Source organism: Oncorhynchus masou, chromosome 5 (genome assembly GCF_036934945.1).
Source record: "Oncorhynchus masou masou isolate Uvic2021 chromosome 5, UVic_Omas_1.1, whole genome shotgun sequence".
Taxonomy (NCBI): domain Eukaryota; kingdom Metazoa; phylum Chordata; class Actinopteri; order Salmoniformes; family Salmonidae; genus Oncorhynchus; species Oncorhynchus masou.
Window position 1 is genome coordinate 13,274,420 of NC_088216.1, and position 23,926 is coordinate 13,298,345.

Sequence of the window (23,926 nt, forward strand, 5' to 3'; positions counted from 1 at the left end):
CAACACTGCAAATATTGACTCTTTGCATCAACTTCATGTAATTGTCAATAAAAGCCTTTGACACTTATGAAATGCTTGTAATTATACTTCATTATTCCATAGTAACATCTGACAAAAATATCTAAAGACACTGAAGCAGCAAACTTTGTGGAAATTAATATCTGTGTCATTCTCAAAACTTTTGGCCACGACTGTACACTAGTGCTACGCAATGATATATAGACCACGCCCCGCGCCCTACCCCCTCGTGTGAGGTCCTCCCAACCCCCGCCGCTCTCTGCCCCACCCCCTCCTCTCCTCCCCCTCTGTCTCTTCCTCCCGCCCTCCAACCCGTCCTCGTGTCCCAGTAAAGCGCTTTGAGCTCCGGGACTCGTCCTAGTAGCCTAACGCCGTCAGATGGAAACATGGCGACAGAGGTGAGAATGAATAGACTAATCTATCGTCTTCTTCAGCCTATGTCTTTCTCTTTACCTCTATGGGCGTATGGTTGTATTGTCTCCCATGTGAGCAGGTAGCCTTGTGGGGACGGTTGTAACCTATATTCTGAACCGTTTGAATGGCGTTTGTCAGTAACAGCAAGGTTAGCCCTATGATAGAAAAGATTGTGTAGCATACAATCATTTCAATCTCTGTTACCCAGCAACAATAGAAATCAACACAACAGTTGTTTATTTACCTATAAAAAGTTAATTTCGAATATAACATTTGCTCAAACGGGTCAGGCAGGCAGGTTCATTTTGGCAAATAATTCATCTGCTTTGATTAGAAATGGAAGGCTTGTCATTTTAACAGTTCTTCGGTCACCCTGACCGACATGGCATGTGAATAGCATATAATCCCTATATCATTATATTGCCATATTAAAGGCGTCGGGAGGCTACGTGCCTGAATAGAGGTTAGTTAGAGGAATTCTCTTTGTAGCACGAACGGCATTTCCAGGGCTGTGTAGCCTATGCTACAACTTGTGCTTGAGAACAGGGATAAACAAGCAATCCTCGCGCCGTTAAGCTGTTTTGGTGAAAGCAGAGCTTTTATTTTTTTGTCTCTAGAGTTCCGCTGTTAATCCGGTATAGGCAGGCTGGCCCGTGCTAGTGCTGAAACCTACTAAAGAGATATCAGCACCGTGGACAGCAACCCATTGAGATCGAGGAGAGAAAATCTCCGCGTTGACACGGATCTTTTCATTTCCGTTATTCGGTCCAACTGCCCTTTTTATTGCCTTTCATTCATCGACACATTGGGGAAACAAGCTTGACGAACCATAACAGCCTAAACTAGTTTCCCAAAGCAAGAAACTAGACTGGCCTAGACCCCCCCCCCCCCACGCCTAAACGGCTAAGTCCACATCTATGGACATCAAGCTTCTTTATGGGTGGGGTGGGGGGGGGGGCATTTGGTGCCATCGTTGGCCTATTGAGCCTTCTAACCCTGCTCTTACAGAGATTGATTTGTTGTGAGCTGTTCTGTGATGTTGGGCCTTCTTCTCTTGGCTCAATTCCATGATCCGGCTGCTGTAGCAGTGTGCATGGTCAGGAGAGAGAGAGAGGGAGACAAGGAGCTACAGAGAGGAGGGGGAGAGAAGAAAGGAGGGAGAGAGAAGAGAGAGGGGACGGGAGAGAAGAGAGAGGGGAAAGGAGAGAGCTACAGAGAGAGAAGAGAGAGGGGAAAGGAGAGAGAATAGAGAGGGGAAGGGAGAAGGAGAGAGAGAGCTACAGAGAGAGAAGACCAGTTAGAGTGAGAGGAGAGAGAGTGTGTCTGGGCCGTGATCCAACGGACTGCCAGACAGACTTTGATTGAACACCTCTCCTCTATCATCGTATACCCCTAAAGACTACATCAGCCACTGTTTGTATACATTACCTCTTGAACAGAGAGTATGTGTGTGTGAGAGAGAGAGCGAATGAGCAGTTTAGTTTTATTCTCATGGTGAGTCATACACACTGCTTCCTCAGAACCAGAAAGTTAATCCAGATTAGAATTCTATCCACAATCTCTCTCTCGCTCCCCCTCTCTTCCTCACACTCCTTTCTCTCTCCTCTCTCTCTCCCCCCAAATATGTGTGTGTGTGTGTGCGCTCTTATGTGTGTTTGTGTCCTGTAGTTCCATAACCTCCAAGAGTTGAGGCACAGTGCATCTCTGGCCAACAAGGTGTTCCTGCAGAGAGACTACAGTGAAGGGACCACCTGCCGCTTCCAGACCAAGTTCCCCTCTGAGCTGGAGAGCAGGGTGGGTAGTCTAACACACACACACACACACCACACAACACACATGGCTGAAAAGGCCGCTAACTGAGTGTCTCTCTGTCAGATTGAGCGGCCGTTGTTTGAGGACACCGTGAAGAGGTTGAATATCTACTATGCGGAGGCAGAGAAGATGGGAGGCCAGTCCTACCTGGAGGGATGTCTGGCCTGCGCTACAGCCTACCTCATCTTCCTCTGTATGGAGACACGCTATGAGAAGGTGAGACCGGGCTAAACCACCACAATATAAACACAGTAATACTTCAGTGAGACCACAATAGAACCACAGTAGAACTTCAGTAAGACCACAATATAAACACAGTAGAACTTCAGTAAGACCACAATATAAACACAGTAGAACTTCAGTAAGACCACAATAGAACCACAGTAGAACTTCAGTAAGACCACAATATAAACACAGTAGAACTTCAATAAGACCACAATATAAACACAGTAGAACTTCAGTAAGACCACAATATAAACACAGTAGAACTTGAGTAAGACCACAATAGAACCACAGTAGAACTTCAATAAGACCACAGTAGAACTTCAGCCAATAAAAAGAAAAGATTAAGATGAGCAAGAGAACACAAACACTGGACAGAGGAACTCTGCCTAGAAGGCCAGCATCCCGGAGTCGCCTCTCCACTGTTGATGTTGAGACTGGTGTTTTGCGGGTTCTATTAATGAAGCTGCCAGTAGAGGACTTGTGAGGTGTCTGTTTTCCAAAAGTTTAAATATTAATTTCCACAAAGTCTGCTGCCTCAGTATCTTTAGATATATTTTTGTCAGATGTTACTATGGAATACTGAAGTATAATTACAAGCATTTCATACGTGTCAAATGCTTTTATTGACAATTACATGAAGTTGATGCAAAGAGTCAATATTTGCAGTGTTGTGACCCTTCTTTTTCAGGACCTCTGCAATCCGCCCTGGCATGCTGTCAATTCACTTCTGGGCCACTGATGGCAGCCCATTCTTGCATAATCAATGCTTGGAGTTTGTCAGAATTTGTGTTTTTTTGTGTGTCCACCCACCTCTTGAGGATTGACCACAAGTTCTCAAATGGGATTAAGGTCTGGGGAGTTTCCTGGCCCTGAACCCAAAATATCGATGTTTTGTTCCCCAAGCCACTTAGTTATCACTTTTGCCTTATGGCAAGGTGCTCCATCATGCTGGAAAAGGCATTGTTCGTCACCAAACTGTTCCTGGATAGTTAAGAGAAGTTGCTCTCGGAGGATGTGTTGGTGCCATTCTTTATTCATGGCTGTGTTCTGAGGCAAAATTGTGAGTGAGCCCACTCCCTTGGCTGAGAAGCAACCCCACACATGAATGGTCTCAGGATGCTTTACTGTAGGCAGGACACAGGACTGATGGTAGCGCTCGCCTTGTCTTCTCCGGACAAGCTTTTTTCCGGATGCCCCAAACAATCGGAAAGGGGATTCATCAGAGAAAATGACTTTACCCCAGTCCTCAGCAGTCCAATCCCTGTACCTTTTGCAGAATATCAGTCTGTCCCTGATGTTTTTGCTGGAGAGAAGTGGATTCTTTGATGCCCTTCTTGACACCAGGCCATCCTCCAAAAGTCTTTGCCTCACTGTGTGTGCAGATGCACTCACACCTGCCTGCTACCATTCCTGAGCAAGCTCTGTACTGGTGGTGCCCAGATCCCGCAGCTGAATCAACTTTAGGAGACTGTCCTGGCGCTTGCTGGACTTTCTTGGGTGCCCTGAAGCCTTCTTCACAACAATTGAACCGCTCTCCTTGAAGTTCTTGATTATCCGATAAAAGGTTGATTTAAGTGCAATCTTACTGGCAGCAATATCCAATGACGACGGCACGTGTTTCCTTGCAGGTAACCATGGTTGACAGAGGAAAAACAATGATTCCAAGAACCACCCTCCCTTTGAAGCTTCCAGTCTGTTATTCGAACTCAATCAGCATGACAGATTGATCTCCAGCCTTGTCGTCATCAACACTCACACCTGTGTTAAAGAGAGAATCACTGACATGATGTCAACTGGTCCTTTTGTGGCAGGGCTGAAATGCAGTGGAAATGTTTTTTGGCGATTCAGCTCATTTGAAGTGCAAAGAGGGACTTTTCAATTAATTGCAATTCATCTGATCACTCTTCATAACATTCTGGAGTATATGCAAATTGCCATCATACAAACTGAGGCAGCAGACTTTGTGAAAATTAATATTTGTGCCATTCTCAAAACACTTGGCCACAATTGGACTGTCCTCTTGCTCAGTTGTGCACCGGGGTCTCCCACTCCTCTTTCTATTCTGGTTAGGGCTAGTTTGCACTGTTCTATGAAGGGAGTAGTACACAGCGCTGTACGAGATCTTCAGTTTCTTGGCAATTTCTTGCATGGAATACCGTCATTTCTCAGAACAAGAATAGACTGACAAGTTTCAGAAGAAAGTTCTTTGTTTCTGCCCATTTTGAGCCTGTAATTGAACCCACAAATGCTGATGCTGCAGATACTCAACTAGTCTAAAGAAGGCCAGTTTTATTGCTTCTTTAATCAGAACCGTTTTCAGCTGTGTTAGCATAATTGCAAAAGGGTTTTCTAATGATCAATTGGCCTTTTAAAATGATAAACTTGGATTAGCTAACACAACGTGCCATTGGAACACAGGAGTGATGGTTGCTGATAATGGACCTCTGTACGCCTCTGTAGATATTCCATTAAAAATCTGCTGTTTCCAGCTACAATAGTCATTTACAACATTAACAATGTCTACACTGTATTTCTGATCAATTTGATGTTTTTTTAATGGACAGAAAAAAAGCTTTTCTTTCAATAACAAGGACATTTCTCAGTGACCCCAATCTTTTGAACGGTAGTGTGTGTTCCTTACTTTGTCATACTGTCTCCCTCTTTTGTTATTTCTTTCTCTCCCTGTTCTCTCTCCCTTTCCTCCCCCCTCCTTCTCAATCTCCCCCAGGTGTTGAAGAAGATAGGCAGGTACATCCAGGAGCAGAATGAGAAGATCTACGCCCCGCGAGGTCTACTCATCACTGACCCCATTGAGAGGGGCATGAGGGTCGTATCCTTACAGCTACTACTGCTGCTCTGTGTGTGTGTGAGAGAGAGACAGAAAAACAAAGACAGAGATGAAGAAAAAGATAGAGATGAAGAAAACAATATAGACAGAGAGAGGGTGAACAGTACACATGTATGAGATTTAAAGAGGGAGAAAGAGATGGAGCGAGAGAGATGATGAGTTAACAGTATACGTGGGCTCCCAAGAATAAGGATCTTGTACAGTGCGTGTGTATTGGATAGACCCAGACCCTCCCTATAGACCCAGACCCTCCTTGTAGACCCAGACCCTCCCTATAGACCCAGACCCTCCTTATAGACCCAGACCCTCCCTATAGACCCAGACCCTCCCTATAGACCCAGACCCTCCCTATAGACCCAGACCCTCCCTATAGACCCAGACCCTCCCTATAGACCCAGACCCTCCTTGTAGACCCAGACCCTCCCTATAGACCCAGACCCTCCCTATAGACCCAGACCCTCCCTATAGACCCAGACCCTCCTTATTGACCCAGACCCTCCTTATAGACCCAGACCCTCCCTATAGACCCAGACCCTCCCTATAGACCCAGACCCTCCTTATAGACCCAGACCCTCCTTATAGACCCAGACCCTCCTTATAGACCCAGACCCTCCCTCCTTATAGACCCAGACCCTCCCTAGACCCAGACCCTCCTTATAGACCCAGACCCTCCTTATAGACCCAGACCCTCCTTATAGACCCAGACCCTCCTTATAGACCCAGACCCTCCTTATAGACCCAGACCCTCCTTATAGACCCAGACCCTCCCAGACCCTTATAGACCCAGACCCTCCCTTATACCCAGACCCTCCTTATAGACCCAGACCCTCCCTCCTTATAGACCCAGACCCTCCTCCTATAGACCCAGACCCTCCCTATAGACCCAGACCCTCCTTATAGACCCAGACCCTCCTTATAGACCCAGACCCTCCTTATAGACCCAGACCCTCCCTATAGACCCAGACCCTCCTTATAGACCCAGACCCTCCCTATAGACCCAGACCCTCCTTATAGACCCAGACCCTCCTTATAGACCCAGACCCTCCTTATAGACCCAGACCCTCCCTATAGACCCAGACCCTCCCTATTGACCCAGACCCTCGTTATAGACCCAGACCCTCCCTATAGACCCAAACCCTCCCTATAGACCCAGACCCTCCTTATAGACCCAGACCTTCCTTTAACCCAGACCCTGTCCAGATAGACCCAGACCCTCCCTATCTATGAGACCCAGACCCTCCAGTGGACCCTGACCAGGCTCCAGACCCAGACCCGGCCTAGCAGTGCTCGGTAGACCCAGACCCTCCCTATAGACCCAGACCCTCCCTATAGACCCAGACCCTCCCTATAGACCCAGACCCTCCCTATTGACCCAGACCCTCCTTATAGACCCAGACCCTCCCTACTGACCCAACCACAGTTTTAGTGACTGGGTCCACTCCCTATAGACCCAGACCCTCCCTGGAGCTCTACAGACCCTGGTCCCTTAGAGACCCAGACCCTCCCTATAGACCCAGACCCTCCCTATTGGTGGACCCAGACCCTCCCTATAGACCCAGACCACAATGGCCCAGACCCTCCCTATAACCCAGACCCTCCCTATAGACCCAGACCCTCGTTATAACCCAGACCCTCCCTATGGACCCAGACCCTCCTTATAGCTGAATCTATCAACGGTGGGACCCTCCCTGACGATTTAGACCCAGACCCTCCTGGTTAGACCCAGATCCCTTTTTCAGGCCCTGGTAAAAAAGACACAGACCCAGGGAGCCATTTGGACCCAGACCCTCCTATAGACCCTAGTTTGGGGCTCTGGTTATAGACCCAGACCACTCCCTTTGAAGATAGAGTGTTCCCTATAGGGACCCAGACCCTCCCTATAGACCCAGACCCTCCCTATGGACTACTACACCCTCCCTGTATTCCCATTATAGACATCAGACCCAGACCCTCCCTATTGACCCAGGGAAAACAGTCGTGTATAGACCCAGACCCTCCCTATAGACCCAGACCCTCTACTGTTTCAGTTTGACCCTGCCGTTTGGACCCTCCCTATTGACCCAGACCCACACCCAGACCCTCTGTATAGACCCAGACCCTCCCTATAGACCCAGACCCTCCCAATTGACCCAGACCCTCCCTATATAGACCTCTAGACCCTGACCTGGACCCAGACCCTGCACTATAGACCCAGTACCCTCCATTAGACCCAGACCCTCCATAGACCCAGACCCTGAGATGTAAACCCAGACCCTCCCTATGACCCAGATCCCTATAGAGCCAGACCCTGAATGCCCAGACTTGTCCCATCCCAGACCCTCCCTATTGACCCAGACCCTCCCTATAAATGGCCCTCCCTACCACCCAGACCCTCAGTGTATGACCCAGACCCTCCCTATAGACCCAGACCCAGACCTTATAGACCCAGACCCTCCACAGACCCTCAGTCCCTCCCTGCTGACCACCAGACTCTCCCTATTGACCCAGACCCTCCCTGACCCAGACCCTACCTGTAGACCCTATGTAGCATCCTTTAACCCAGACCCTCCTTCAGACCCAGTGTTTTAGACCCAGTCCCTGGAACAAAAGCCTGCACCAGACCCTGTAATAACCCAGTCATGAACAACCCTTCTTGACCCAGACCCTCAAGACCCAGACTCCTTCCTATTTTGACCCAAACCCTCCTCCAAAGAACCATAAACTCCCAAAATGACCCAGACCCTCCCTGATGTGACCCAGACCCTCCCTATTTTAATCTGGACCCTCCCTTATGACCCAGACCCTAGAGAACCCAGACCCTTCCTATAGACCCAGACCCTCCCTTAAAAGTAGACCCAGACCCTCCCTAAAAGTAGACCCAGACCCTCCCCCAACCCTCGTAGACCCAGACCCTCCCTATAGACCCAGACCCTCCCTATAGACCCAGACCCTGGAACCTTCATAAAGTAGAGAACCCTTATAGACCCAGACCCTCCCTATAGACCCAGACCCTCCCTATAGACCCAGACCTTCCCTATTGACCCAAGTAGAGAATTGGAACCCAGACCCTCCCTATTGACCCAGACCCTCCCTTTAGACCCAGACCCTCATGATCAGAATAACTTATAGACCCACCCTGCCCAGACTTCCTATCACCCAGACCCTCCTTAACATGAATGTCATTAGACCACTCCTCAAGAAGACCCACCCAGACCCTCCTTATAGGCCCAGGACCCAGACTGGTTTTGAATTCCAGACCCTCCCTCATGGACCCAGACCCTTTATAGACCCAGACCCTCCCTATAGTCTGGTAAGACCCTTCTATCTCCCAGACCCTAATCATTGACCCAGACCCAATTATGTGACCCTCCCTTCGATCTGACCCTCCCTATTACATTCAGTATCACACCTTTTCAAACCCAGACCCTTACAGACCCATGCCTAAATGACCCAGACCCTCCCTATTGACCCAGACCCAGACCCTCCCTATTGACCCAAACTCCCTATTGACCCCTCCTTATGACCCTCCCTATAGACCCAGACCCTCCTTATAGACCCAGACCCTCCCTTATTGACCCAGACCCTCCCTATTGACCCAGACCCTCATATAGAGACCCATGACCCTCCCTTAGACCCAGACCCTCGTTATAGACCCAGACCCTAAGCTATAGACCCAGACCCTCCTTATAGACCCAGACCCTGTCAGACCCTCCCAGACCCTCCTTATAGAGGGTCAGACCCTCCTTCTAGACCCAGACCCTCCATTGTCCCAGACCCTCGTTATAGACCCAGACCCTCCTGGAGACATCATTGGAGTCCCATGGGACCCTCCCTGTTGACCCAGACCCTGATTGACCCAGACCCTCCCTTGTCAAACCCAGACCCTCGATATAGGGACCCTCCCTGACCCAGGCCCTCCATTATAGAACTCAGACCCTCCCTATAGACCCAGACCCTCCATGGACCCATGACCCCCTATAGGGCCCTAGACCCTCCCTAGACCCAGACCTCCCTATTCCCAGACCATCCCTAGAGACCCAGACCCTCCCTATAGACCCAGACCCTCCCTATAGACCCAGACCCTCCCTAGGAGACCCAGACCCTCCTTATAGACCCAGACCCTCCCTATTGACCCAGACCCTCGGGTTCTAGACCCAGACCCTCGTTATAGACCCAGAGCCTCCCTATTGACCCAGACCCTCCTTATAGACCCAGACCCTCCTTATAGACCCAGACCCTCCCTATAGACCCAGACCCTCCCTATTGACCCAGACCCTCCTTATAGACACAAACCCTCCCTATAGACCCTCCCTATCGGAGTATGTTCCTTCCTTTAACCCCATCCTGTCCAGATAGAGATCTCTATCTATGAGGACCGAGGCTCCAGTGGCTCCTGCTCAGGCTCCAGCTCTACGTCCGGCAGCAGTGCTCGGTGACCGGGTACATGTCACCTCCTCGCCACCTCCCCGGTCCCTGGAACGCTACACCCAACCACAGTGTTCGGTGACTGGGTCCACGGCACCTCTACCCCCCTGATCCCTGGAGCTCTACAACCCTGGTCCCTTAGAGAACCACCCCGACAGCAGTGCTTGGTGGGCTGGGTATGCCTCACCTACCGCAACCACAATGGCCCTGACCGTAACAAACTTGAGCTAACCGACCGAACATTCGATCGCAACTGAACCACATGGACCGAAGCGGATGAAGCTGAATCTATCAATGGTGGGAATACTGACGATTTAAAATTGCATTTTGGTTACGTCCCAAATGGCAGCTTTTTCAGGCCCTGGTAAAAAAGACACTATATAGGGAGCCATTTGGGACACAATTCCTCCTATAGTGCACTAGTTTGGGGCTCTGGTTAAAAGTAGTGCACTGTGTTTGAAGATAGTAGTGTTCAGTAGTGTTCAAGATAGGGACTAGGGTGTCATTTGATATGGAACGATGATGGACTACTACACACCTACCTGTATTCATTAGTGCACATCGTAGTGAAACGTTTGAACCAGGGAAAACAGTTCGTGTTGGACACGTTTCAGGTAGTCCCTCTACTGTTTCAGTTTGTTTTCTGCCGTTTGGCGTCTTGTGAATAGGCCCACATCCAGACACGTACTGTGGGAGATCTAGGGTACTTCCCAAATGGCACCCTATTCCCTATATAGTGCTCTAATTCTGACCTGGGCCCTAGTAGTGCACTATATAGGGAGTAGGGAGCCATTGGGACGCAGCACTACACAGCTCGGCTGAGATGTAAACCACATGGATGGGCTGATAGTAGAAAACAGATGAATGCAGCTTGTTCCATCCACAGACATATATTGTAGCCTGTATAAATGGCTCAGGTACCATCCACTGGTCAGTGTCATGATGCAGCTTGGTATCAAACACTCCACAGCCCATCTAACCTCTTGTCTTCAGTGCTGAACCACCAGCTCTCCTAGATCATGATTATGCAAATACACAGCTACCTGTAGAGACTATGTAGCATCCTTTAACATAGTGTTCTTCAGTCCTGGTGTTTTAGTGCTGGTCTGGAACAAAAGCCTGCACCAGGACCCTGTAATAAAGTCATGAACAATTCTTCTTGCACGCGCACAAACACTCCTTCCTTTTTTGCTACATAAACCCTCCTCCAAAGAACCATAAACTGCCAAAATGTAATTAGTTCTTGATGTGAAGTGTCTGCCTTTTTATTTTAATCTGGGACATGTTTATGCAAAAATAGAGAACTGGGTACCTTCAAAAAGGAGAACTGGAACCTTCATAAAAGTAGAGAACCTTCATTAAAGTAGAGAATGGAACCTTCATTAAAGTAGAGAATTGGAACCTTCATTAAAATAGAGAACTGGAACCTTCATAAAAGTAGAGAACTGGAACCTTCTAAAAGTAGAGAACTGGAACCTTCAGAGAACTGGGTACCCTTCATAAAAGTAGAGAACTGGAACCTTCATAAAAGTAGAGAACTGGAACCGTCATAAAAGTAGAGAATTGGAACCTTCATAAAAGTAGAGAATTGGAACCTTCATAATGCTTGTTGTTGTTGTTTGATACTCATGATCAGAAGAACTTTAATAAATAACCACTGCTCTTCCATCACTCCATTTTAACATGAATGTCATTATTTTTCACTGTCAAGGAAATACCCACTGGGCACACACTGGTTTTGAATTCCATGTCATTTCAGTGGAATAGACGTTGAATTGACTTCCCTAGTCTGGTAAGTATGTTCTCTCTCCCCAGAACCTAATCAAGCATCTGATGCAATTATGTGAGATTTTCGATCTGGGTTTCCGAGATTACATTCAGTATCACACCGTTTTCAAACTGTTACAGACAACATGCCTAAATGTTCCATTCACTCTCTGATGCTCCAGACCATCACACATAATGATTGCAAAAGGGCTTATTATTTGGTCCAACTAAGCATGCTGACCCCCCCCCCTCAAAAAAAAGAAGTACATAGTTGTCCAGAGTTGAGGGGTCAAGGGTCACTCCTTCTAGCATCATACATGTCAAAGTTCATCCGGTAGGACCTTGACACTCCTGGAGCATCATTGGAGTCCATGGGAGGGCTGTGGTCAAAAGTGATTGACCAGGGCTGTTGTCAAAAGTAGTGCACGATATAGGGATTGACCAGGCTACCATTTGGAACTCAGTCAAGCAATCCCCATGGAGGCATGTGACTGAGGGGCCCTTAGCCTCATATCTCCATTCAGACCATGGAGAGGGCCAGTAGAAATAGGAGGGAGAGCCCAGAGAGGAGGGGCCCCGGCCGGGGTGAGGAAGAGCGGACCCCCTGGAAGAACGGAGCTACAGCTGCAGAGAGATGGAGTTAGTCTGAGGGTAGTAACGAGTGGGTACCGTCTAGGGTTAGTCTGAGGGTAGTAACGAGTGGGTACCGTCTAGGGTTAGTCTGAGGGTAGTAACGAGTGGGTACCGTCTAGGGTTAGTCTGAGGGTAGTAACGAGTGGGTACCGTCTAGGGTTGAGTAACGAGTGGGTACCATCTAGGGTTAGTCTGAGGGTAGTAACGAGTGGGTACCGTCTAGGGTTAGTAGGGTTAGTACGAGTGGGTACCGTCTAGGGTTAGTAGGGGGTACGAGTGGGTACCGTCTAGGGTTAGTCTGAGTCTGAGGGTAGTAACGAGTGGGTACCGTCTAGGGTTAGTCTGAGGGTAGTAACGAGTGGGTACCGTCTAGGGTTAGTCTGAAGGTAGTGGGTACCGTCTAGGGTTAGTAACTGGGTACCGTCTAGGGTTAGTAGTCTGAGGGTAGTGGGTACCGTCTAGGGTTAGTCTGAGGGTAGTAGTACGCAGTGGGTACCGTCTAGGGTTAGTCTGAGGGTAGTAACGAGTGGGTACCGTCTAGGGTTAGTCTGAGGGTAGTAACGAGTGGGTACCGTCTAGGGTTAGTCTGAGGGTAGTAACGAGTGGGTACCGTCTAGAGGGTTAGTCTGAGGGTAGTAACGAGTGGGTACCGTCTAGGGTTAGTCTGAGGGTAGTAACGAGTGGGTACCGTCTAGGGTTAGTCTGAGGGTTAGTAGGGTAGTAACGAGTGGGTACCGTCTAGGGTTAGTCTGAGGGTAGTAACGAGTGGGTACCGTCTAGGGTTAGTCTGAGGGTAGTAACAGTGGGTACCGTCTAGGGTTAGTAGGGTAGTAACGAGTGGGTACCGTCTAGGGTTAGTCTGAGGGTAGTAACAAGTGGGTACCGTCTAGGGTTAGTCTGAGGGTAGTAACGAGTGGGTACCGTCTAGGGTTAGTAACGAGTGGGTACCGTCTAGGGTTAGTAACGAGTGGGTACCGTCTAGGGTTAGTCTGAGGGTAGTAACGAGTGGGTACCGTCTAGGGTTAGTCTGAGGGTAGTAACGAGTGGGTACCGTCTAGGGTTAGTCTGAGGGTAGTAACGAGTGGGTACCGTCTAGGGTTAGTCTGAGGGTAGTAACGAGTGGGTACCGTCTAGGGTTAGTCTGAGGGTAGTAACGAGTGGGTACCGTCTAGGGTTAGTCTGAGGGTAGTAACGAGTGGGTACCGTCTAGGGTTAGTCTGAGGGTAGTAACGAGTGGGTACCGTCTAGGGTTAGTCTGAGGGTAGTAACGAGTGGGTACCGTCTAGGGTTAGTCTGAGGGTAGTAACGAGTGGGTACCGTCTAGGGTTAGTAACGAGTGGGTACCGTCTAGGGTTAGTCTGAGGGTAGTAACGAGTGGGTACCGTCTAGGGTTAGTCTGAGGGTAGTAACGAGTGGGTACCGTCTAGGGTTAGTCTGAGGGTAGTAACGAGTGGGTACCGTCTAGGGTTAGTCTGAGGGTAGTAACGAGTGGGTACCGTCTAGTGTTAGTCTGAGGGTAGTAACGAGTGGGTACCGTCTAGGGTTAGTCTGAGGGTAGTAACGAGTGGGTACCGTCTAGGGTTAGTAGGGTAGTAGTGGGTACCGTCTAGGGTTAGTCTGAGGGTAGTAACGAGTGGGTACCGTCTAGGGTTAGTCTGAGGGGTTAGTAACGAGTGGGTACCGTCGAGGGTTAGTCTGAGGGTAGTAACGAGTGGGTACCGTCTAGGGTTAGTAACGAGTGGGTACCGTCGAGGGTTAGTCTGAGGGTAGTAACGAGTGGGTACCGTCTAGGGTTAGTCTGAGGGTAGTAACGAGTGGGTACTGTTGGTAGGTAAAAGGAGAGGGAACGAGGGAGGAGAGCACCAGGCATATCATCAGTCCCCTCCATCCCTCTCGACTCACCCACACATGCCCTCCCGTCCTTGGTGGGCTTGTGGCCCCTGGAACATGTCTTCCTGGGACCACAGTTATAGTGGCCGTAGGTGTTGATGCAGACTGGACGGCTCTTAGGGCACACTGGGGGCCCACTCTGTTGCTTACACTCGTTGTTGTCTGGGGAGGGGGGTTAAGGAGGGGGGTGTTAAGGATTTCATCCCCAACAACCATTTGGTTGATAAAATATTTTCATCAACTAAATATTTTCTTGAAAGAGAGTCTGATTCTCTAGTTGTTGTCTGGCACGGGGCAGGGGGGGCCAGGGTGGTTGGTGAGGGAGAAGGGAGGGGGGGGTAGTGAGGCATGAGGTAGTGAGACAAGGGGAGGGTGAATAGAGGGGCTGGGGGGGGCAGTGTGAGGGAGAAGGGTCAGATGGAGCGATGGAAAAGGTATGGGAATAATTAATTACGGATAAGATCTTGTGCTTTGAAAAGATTGTTGTTTTATTGATTTATTAGGGATGGTTAATTATTCTAAAACAAATAAAAAAGCAAAGGGGAACAGTTTGACTTGTCAAGAAAAACAAAGAAAAGTAGAACAATAAGGTAAAACTTACAGAGAAGATGACACTTATGAAAAATCGAAGCAAAACAGAGATAATCTACTAGTTCAAATGACAAACAATATGGAGTGTCATTGGTCTTCGACAGTATACATGATCTTGATGACAAGGCATATTTTTTTTAAATTTTGCTTCAAGGCATCTCATTCACTGCCCTCATATACCTGCAGAGATAGAGAGGACCAGAGAGGAGATAGAATGAGAGAGCGAGCGGAACTTAATTTATTAATCTGTATGTTTTACTATATTGTAAATGTTGTTATATTCCATCTATTCTCTGCCAGACAAGACCGATCTACATACCTGCACAGCGGCCATTCTTGACAAAGAATCCTTCCCCACACTGGAAAAGACCAGGACGTCAGTTCAAAGACATTTCCTAGCTCCACCATTTTGAATGCTAACAGAATGTAGTTGATGATTCAGTCACTTGTATTTCATCTGATGCTCTTGGAAGAAAGTCTAACATGCTGACTGCACCGGGCGTCCGCATGTGGATTTTGTCCCCCCACACCAGACGCGATCAGAACACGCAGGTTGAAATATCAAATTAACTCTGAACCAACTATATTAATTTGGAGACCGGTTGAAAAGCATTAAACATTTATGGCAATTTAGCTAGCTTGCTGTTGCTAGCTAATTTGTCCTGGGATATAAACATGGGGTTGTTATTTTACCTGAAATGCACAAGGTCCTCTACTCTGACAATTACTCCACAGATAAAAGGCTAAACCGAGTTTGTTTCTAGAAATTTCTCCTCCTTCAGGCTTCTTCTTCTTTGGACTTTAAATGGCAGTTGGCAAACAACTTTAAGATGCATTACCACCACCAACTGGACTGGAGTGTGGACCTCAGTTCATCTTTCAATCACCCACGTGGGGCCTCCCGGGTGGCGCAGTGGTTAAGGGCGCTGTACTGCAGCGCCAGCTGGGCCACCAGAGACTCTGGGTTCGCGCCCAGACTCTGTCGTAACCGGCCGCTACCGGGAGGTCCGTGGGGCGATGGACAATTGGCCTAGCGTTGTCCGGGTTAGGGAGGGGTTGGCCGGTAGGGGTATCCTTGTCTCATCGCGCACCAGCAACTCCTGTGGCGGAGTCGAGGTTGCCAGGTGCACAGTGTTTCCTCCGACACATTGGTGCGGCTGGCTTCCGGGTTGGATGTGCGCTGTGTTAAGAGGCAGTGCGGCTTGGTTGGGTTGTGTATCGGAGGACGCATGACTTTCAACCTTCGTCTCTCCCGAGCCCGTACGGGAGTTGTAGTGATGAGACAAGATAGTAGCTACTAACAATTGGATACCACGAAATTGGTGAGAAAAAACAACAACAAAAATAAACAAAAAATCACCCACGTGATTTATATGCTACTAAAAACCTGCACAGCGGCCATTCTTGAATTACATAATTACAACGGGAGTTGTAGCGATGAGACAAGATAGTAGCTAAATTGGGGAAAAAACAAATGGGTAAAATTCAAAAAAAAAAAAAAAGAAAATCACCCACGTGGTTATATGCTACTAAAAACCAATGAGGAGATGGGAGAGGCGGGACTTGCAGAAAATAGAATCAAGTTCTATTTTAGAGCCTTTTTATGCGCACGAGCACTGTGGATGCAATGACTGAATAACATGTAGGTGTGGTGAGGTCAGCATGTAACAGTTAGGAATCTCCACACAATGTAATTAAACAGAAAAACTACTGTCGTCATTGGGTAAGAATGTAGTCGCTGGTGATGGATTGGCTGAAACTTTTACCCAGGGTCATAGTTCATATGTCATTGTGTAAGTCCGCAGAGCCTACCTGGGTATCAGGGGTCAGCACAGACTCCTCCCCCTCTTTAGGGTAGCCAATCTCCATCACAGAGTTCATGTCACCAGGCTGCAGTGGGCGGGCCACGGAACGGCCATCCGGCCAATAGACCTCCACCACGGTGACCTCGTCCTTGCCTGTGAGCCAATGTGAAGAAAGGAAGATAAATACACAAGCTATCCAGAACTACTAGCTAATGTGTCTACAAGATGTCTACTGCACAGGAGGTTGGTGGCACCTTAAATCGGGGAGAACGGGCGTGTGGTAATGACTGGAGCGGAATGGTATCTAATACATCCAATTATTTCAAGGTGTTTGATGCCATTCCATTTGCTCCGTTCCAGACATTATTATGAGCTGTCCTCCCCTCAACAGCCTCCTTTGCACCCCATTATTTTTATTTCTACTTTGCACATTCTTCCATTGCAAATCTACCATTCCAGTGTTTTACTTGCTATATTGTATTTACTTTGCCACCATGGCCTTTTTTTGCCTTTACCTCCCTTATCTCACCTCATTTGCTCACATCGTATATAGACTTGTTTATACTGTATTATTGACTGTATGTTTGTTTTGCTCCATGTGTAACTCTGTGTCGTTGTATGTGTCGAACTGCTTTGCTTTATCTTGGCCAGGTCGCAATTGTAAATGAGAACTTGTTCTCAACTTGCCTACCCGGTTAAATAAAGGTGAAATAAAAATAAATAAATGAATGCACTCGTGGAGATCTGAGAGGATTTGATTGGTAGAAGCAGTATGACAAAACTTCCACATCCTAGCCAGAGGGGAAATTGGAGTAATTATCATATTGACTGAATCTATTAAATCCTTTCAGATCTCTACAAGTGCATAGGGTCTAGGGGTCTATTTGGGATTAGGCCGTAAATGGGAAGTAAACAGGAAGTTACCCAGTCCAAAGTGGGCGACAGGCTCCATCTCACAGAGGTACCCCGAGCCGCCGTCGATGATGCGCATGAGAGCCCCGCTCCGATTGGTGTAGGCCGTGACCCGGGCCCCGCGGGCGAAGGAGCCGAACCGCGTGCGAGGGATTACACGCAGCCAGTGATTGGACGAACCCTGTCGGGGTCAAAGGTCAGAGGGTAAAGCTGATGGGTCAGGAATATGTCTGGTGATATCATGGGCCCTGTTCAAACACTTGAGTTCATCCTACTTCCTTCCATATAAATATGATAATAAACAAGGAGATAACACATTGATTTGTAATCGTCACCTTGCATTAAAATATCTAAATGAAATCTCATCCGCTTGCAGTAATTCTCCACCAAGGGACAGTAAAGAGGTCGTGACCATAGAGAGAAAAAGGGGTCTGGGTGGATAGAACCAATCAATCACCAATATTAGCGTAGAGGTTGTTTTTTTTCAACCCAAAATAAGAAGAAAATTGACTACTTTAAAATGGAGAAAGCCCATGCTGTCACAGGAGCCATTATGGCTATACAGTACACTGTCCCGCTCTCAGCACATATCAAAGCTGCAGGCTAAAGTTCAATCTAGACTTGGTTTCCTCTATCGTAGTCGCTCCTCTTTCACCCCAGCTGCCAAACTAACCCTGATTCAGATGACCATCCTACCCATGCTAGATTACAGGTCAGCAGGTAAGGTTGCTCTCGAGCGGCTTGATGTTCTAGATTCGGCCATCAGATTTGCCACCAACGCTCCTTATAGGACACATCACTGCACTCAATACTCATCATCTCTGTATACCCGTCGCAAGACCCACTGGTTGATGCTTATTTATAACCCCCCCCCCAAGATGTCTACTGCAGCCCTCATCCTCCCCATACAACATCTGTTCTGCCAGTCACATTCTGTTAAAGGTCCCCAAAGCACACACATCCCTGGAACGAGCTGCAACAAACACTCAAACTGGACAGTTTTATCTCAATCTCTTCATTCAAAGACACCATCATGGACACTCTTACTGACATTTGTTGCTCCTTTGCGTGATGTATTGTCGTCTCTACCTTCTTGCCCTTTGTGTTGTTGTCTGGGCCCAATAATGTTTGTACCATGCTTTGTGCAGCTACCATGTTGTTATGTTGAGTTGCTACCATGCTGTGTTGTCATGTGTTGCTGCCTTGCTATGTTGTTGTCTTAGTTCTCTCTTTATGTAGTGTTGTCTCGCTTGTCGGGATGTGTGTTTTGTCCTATATTTATATGTTATTCTTTGTATATATATTTTAATCCCAGCCACCGTAGGATGTCTTTTGGTAGGGCGTCATTGTAAATAAGAATTTGTTCTTAACTGAATTGCCCTAGTTTAATAAAATAAATATATTTTATATTAGTTTAATAAAATAAATATATTTTTTTAAATATGGCAAAGATGCAAAGATATGCCGTCTATCTACCTCTATGTTAGTGACGCCATCTATCTAACTCTATGTTAGTGACTGACCTGAGTGCCCTTGAAGACAGAGATGGGCTGAGAGGCACTCTCTCCATGAGCCACCAGCAGGTCCAACTGACCGTCCCCGTCAAAGTCTGTTACCGTGGCACCTGTCAATCACAGAGTCAACACATCAAACGGGCCAATCAAAAACAGGGCCTGTTTAACCCTAGTAAACCAGGGGAACTACCTGAACCAGGTGTGTTGTAATTTATGTTTTTAACTAATACTTAGCAAAAACAGAATACATTAGTTTAAGAAGACTTTATTAATCTTGTATAAAAGGGGAGTCAAACTCCATTTCTTGAGTGCCGAGTGTCTGCAGATTTTTGCTCCTAGTTTTCTTGATAAAGGAAGGTCATTGAAGAGTTAGGATCTCCTCTCACCTGGTTGTCAAGGTCTTAATTAGACACAGAAACAACAAAACCAGCTGATACACGGTCCTCCGGGAATTGAGTTTGACTCCCCTGTTGTATAGGGACCAAAAGAATGAGTCTGCATGGTGTGGTTACCTGTACCCCGGCCCTGTGGCTCTGCTGCCTCCCCCACGTTTAGCTCCTCTATCTGGGGGTCAGCACCAGCCCTCCTGGCCACCCTGGAGGAGCAGGCACAACACACATCAGAAACGCTTTCTCTCACTCACACACACACACACACACACACACACACACACACACACACACACACACACACACACAGTTCAAGTCAAAGTTGGTGTCAGGGGTCAGAGGTACCTAAAGAGCCTGTTGGGGGCGTGTCCTCTGTAGGCGATGTTGTTGAAGAAGATGTCCAGCTCCTGGTCATTGTCAAAGTCAGCAGCAATGACCGTGCGCACGGGAGAGGGAGAGGAGAACGACCCACTGGCTATGTCCTGAGGAGGGAGCGAACAGAGAGGTGTAATGTCTTTGTTTCCATCCACTTCCCTTTGATCTCTTTCACTAACCTCCCTCTCCCATCCTGTTTCAACCCCCACTCCTCTCCAATCTCCCATCCTGTTTCAACCCCCACTCCTCTCCAACCTCCCTCTCCCATTTCAACCCCCACTCCTCTCCAACCTCCCTCTCCCATTTCAACTGCCCTCTCCAACCCCCACTCCTCTCCAACCTCCCTCTCCCATCCTGCTCTAACCCCCACTCCTCTCCAACCTCCCTCCATCCCATCCTGCTCCAACCCCACTCCTCTCTAACCTCCCTCCCTCCCATCCTGCTCCAACCCCACTCCTCTCCAACCTCCCTCCCTCCCATCCTGCTCCAACCCCACTCCTCTCCAACCTCCCTCCCTCCCATCCTGCTCCAACCCCACTCCTCTCCAACCTCCCTCCCTCCCATCCTGCTCTCCAACCCCCACTCCTCTCCAACCTCCCTCCTCTCTAACCTCCCTCCCCCCACTCTCCCCCATCCTGCTCCAACCCCACTCCTCTCCAACCTCCCTCCATCCCATCCTGCTCCAACCCCACTCCTCTCTAACCTCCCTCCCCCCTCTCACCCTGAATCTCTGGTTGTTGTCCTGTAGGTACAGTCTGTGCTGGCCGTTCCAGTTTCCGTAGACAATGTCAGTCTTCCCGTCAGCGTTAAAGTCTGCCAGCGCCACACCTCGGCCGTGCTGGTAGCGGTCCTCCACACCTACAGGGGGAGCCACATCACTGTCATCACAACTCCTATGCAGAGATCATGGCTATGGTCCAATTATCTCTCCTTCCTCCCACACACCCACCCTAGACACACCCACCCTAGACACACCCACCCACCCTAGACACACCCACCCACCCTAGACACACGCACCCACCCTAGACACACGCACCCACCCTACACACGCACCCACCCTAGACACACGCACCCACCCTAGACACACGCACCCACCCTAGACACACACACACACACCCACCCTAGACACACGCACCCACCCTAGACACACACAACCACCCTAGACACACACACACACCCTAGACACACCTGCCTGTTGAGCCATGTCAGTGAAGGTTCCGTCTCCATTGTTCTGGAACAGGAAGTTAGGTCCGTTCTCGTTGTCACAGAACACGTCAGAGCTGCTCTGGCTCAGGATTGGTCCAACCACTACACCACGCCCACCTGGTGGGAGGAGACAAACAGATACATAATACAGAAGATATTAGTTTGAGATGGGTAAGCGCACACACACACATATTTCTTCCATTCACTCTTGTCCAGTACCTGTGTACTTGTTGACCCCGGCCTGTGCTGCTACGTCAGACAGGGCGATGATGCCCTTGGCCAGGTCACTGGCTGCCTCGTCCATCTCTATCAGGGCATGGGGACCAACATTTCCACTGGCATAGTTAGCTACATACACAGCATAACGCCCTGTACCCTACAGGAGAGAGAAAGCAGGGGGGGGGTAAGAGAAAGAGAGGGGGTGGGGGCATTCAGACATACAGACGACAGACAGACACACACACAGATGGACAGAGAAAATAGTGGGAGAGGATGGATAATCAGATGGATAGACTATTTACATACTTTTCTGTCCACACACGCCACGGAGCGTCCTGCCATCCGATTGGCTACTCCTCTGCGCACGTTGATGTCATCCCCCAGCAGGTCCTCGAAGCGTCCGTTACGGAACTTAAAGAGCTTGTCAGAGTATGTGGCCCGACCTTCCAAAAGAAGATTGCTACTGACGACCAGAGTAACCGTTGTTGTTGTCTAAGCATTGTTGATGGTGTTTGTGTTTACCTGCTGTTATTGTTATTTACCAGAGTAACTGTTGTTGTTGTTTGTGTTTACCTGCTGTTATTGTTATTTACCAGAGTAAGCGTTGTTTAAGCATTGTTTACCTGCTGTTATTGTGTTTACCTGCTGTTATTGTTATTTACCATGGTGTTTGTGTTTACCTGCTGTTATTGTTATTTACCAGAGTAAGCGTTGTTGTTGTTTAAGCATTGTTGATGGTGTTTGTGTTTACCTGCTGTTATTGATATTTACCAGAGTAAGCGTTGTTTGTATTGAGGAAGTAGATCTCCTCCCGCCCGTCCCCGTCTACGTCGCAGGCGGTCACCCCGATGGCGTTCCCCAGGGGGTCTCTCAGGGCGTAGAATGGAGAGCTGCGGTCATCCACCGCTATGTTCACCAGCCTCTTAGCTGACCAGAACGGGAGGTCATGGAGAACATTAGTAGGTGTACCATTAGGTGTAGTGGAGAACATTAGGTGTAGTGGAGAACATTAGGAGGTGCAGTGGAGAACATTAGGAGGTGTAGTGGGAATGGAGAACATTAGGAGGTGCAGTGGAGAACATTAGGAGGTGTAGTGGAGAACATTAGGAGGTGCAGTGGAGAACATTAGGAGGTGCAGTGGAGAACATTAGTAGGTGTAGTGGAGAACATTAGGAGGTGTGGAGAGCATTAGGAGGTGTAGTGGAGAACATTAGGAGGTGTAGTGGAGAACATTAGGAGGTGTAGTGGAGAGCATTAGGAGGTGTAGTGGAGAGCATTAGGAGGTGTAGTAGGAGAACATTAGTGGAGAACATTAGGAGGTGTAGTGGAGAGCATTAGGAGGTGTAGTAGAGAACATTAGTGGAGAACATTAGTAGGTGAAGTGGAGAACATTAGTAGGTGTAGTCCTAAATGGTACCCTATTCCCTGGATAGTGCACTACTTTGACCAGAGCCCTATTCCCTGGATAGTGCACTACTTTGACCAGAGCCCTATTCCCTGGATAGTGCACTACTTTGCCCAGAGCCCTATTCCCTGGATAGTGCACTACTTTGCCCAGAGCCCTATTCCCTGGATAGTGCACTACTTTGACCAGAGCCCCAACTTCAGAACCAGGTTAGGGCCGTTGAACCCAAGAATAGGTGTAAATTGAGAATATTGGGTAATTTATGCATAGCCTGTAAAGTCCTATGGTCCAGTACACTGTACTCAATGATGGCATTTGAATGCCCTCTCCAACTCTCTCTTTCTTTATCTAACCCCCCACCCACACTCTCACCCCGCCACCACCACCTCCAGGTCTCCGTCTCCATCCACATCAGTAACGGCCATCCCATAGTTCAGCTGGGTGGGGTTGTGCTGGTTGTCAGGAGGTAGGACTGTCTCAGTCACTGACAGAAACATGGGCTCGGGACTCTGGGCCAAACCACACCCACACAGCACCAGGAGGGGGAGGAGCAGGGGAAGACCCGCCCACCAACGCAGCATCATCACAACAATCTGAATAGAATGGAATTGATCCAAATTGCCCAATTCTGCAACAGACACCAAACAGGCTTTTAGTTAAATATTCAAAAAGTTACAGGGTGTTTATATGTAACCTTAGACCACTATGTTAATACATGGTTTTAAACACCATAATTTGATATCAACATTAGAATCATAGGGCATGCATAGCATAGTATAGGCTACTGCAGAATATAGGTTGGTGAGAGCAGGTACAGCAGGCAGCACACTGAACAATAAAAAAACGAGTCTACAGTGCATAATTTACATCATTACATCATCGACTCAACAGCAATACCCTCAAACGGCTAAATTCCTATTTACCCCTGTCCAAAAGAGCCTAATATGATAATTACCTATAGAAAATTGTGCGTACCAGTGTACAAAAGTGAAGAAGTACCATAAATATGCAATGAGAAAAACTATCAAGAGAAAAACCAGACATGCAGTGAAGAACTCGTGCATTAGATTACGTCAAGAGTTGTGCGTGCACCTGCAACAGGTTTTATTCTATACTATTATTATGTCGTTAGTTATGCAATACTGTAATCACAACTGTAATACTGAGATGAACACTTATTTCAGAACATGGACCTACAGTGTGCTGCTGTTTATTCGTTTGGGAGAAGAAATAATTTCATTCAAACACTGCACATAAATCTTACCTTATATCAGTTTTCAGCAGGACTCCGGTGTTCTATCCTTCGACTGTGGAAGCGCTAGGATGAGAAAGGGTTACTGTATTCTAATGCGTTGTGTAAATTGCCTTATACAATTGCAATGTTGTTGCATTATGCAAGCACTTGTGTAAGTGGTTATCCAATAAGGGTGGAACGAATACTTTTAATATTCGACGGTTCGACCAATGACTTGTCTTTTTTTCAATAGAACTACAACTAC

At 48.0% G+C, this 23,926-nt stretch overlaps 2 protein-coding genes across 3 annotated transcripts; one reads left to right on the forward strand and one right to left on the reverse strand.

The window, feature by feature from the left end:
- The first annotated feature begins 295 nt into the window (after positions 1–295).
- golga7ba (golgin A7 family, member Ba) lies at positions 296–11,023 on the forward strand. 2 transcript variants are annotated; one of them, XM_064954414.1, is made up of 5 exons: positions 296–416; positions 2,101–2,226; positions 2,308–2,460; positions 5,198–5,299; positions 9,653–11,023. In XM_064954414.1, the coding sequence occupies exons 1-5, from the start codon at positions 405–407 to the stop codon at positions 9,830–9,832; spliced, it is 573 nt and encodes a 190-aa protein (XP_064810486.1). In that variant the 5' UTR covers positions 296–404; the 3' UTR covers positions 9,833–11,023. The 2 variants fall into 2 exon arrangements, with proteins under 2 accessions (XP_064810486.1, XP_064810494.1); XM_064954422.1 differs by having other exon boundaries at positions 9,649–9,828.
- Positions 11,024–11,221: 198 nt separating this feature from the next.
- crtac1a (cartilage acidic protein 1a) lies at positions 11,222–23,921 on the reverse strand. Its single transcript, XM_064960842.1, has 16 exons — positions 23,692–23,921; positions 22,803–23,055; positions 22,618–22,655; positions 21,794–21,955; positions 21,329–21,465; positions 21,023–21,179; positions 20,786–20,920; positions 20,319–20,455; positions 19,568–19,704; positions 19,346–19,428; positions 18,843–18,943; positions 17,332–17,500; positions 16,415–16,560; positions 14,922–14,961; positions 14,024–14,173; positions 11,222–12,112 (listed from the first exon to the last, which is right to left on the reverse strand). The coding sequence occupies exons 2-16, from the start codon at positions 23,009–23,011 to the stop codon at positions 12,009–12,011; spliced, it is 1,905 nt and encodes a 634-aa protein (XP_064816914.1). The 5' UTR covers positions 23,012–23,055; positions 23,692–23,921; the 3' UTR covers positions 11,222–12,008.
- Positions 23,922–23,926: the final 5 nt, after the last annotated feature.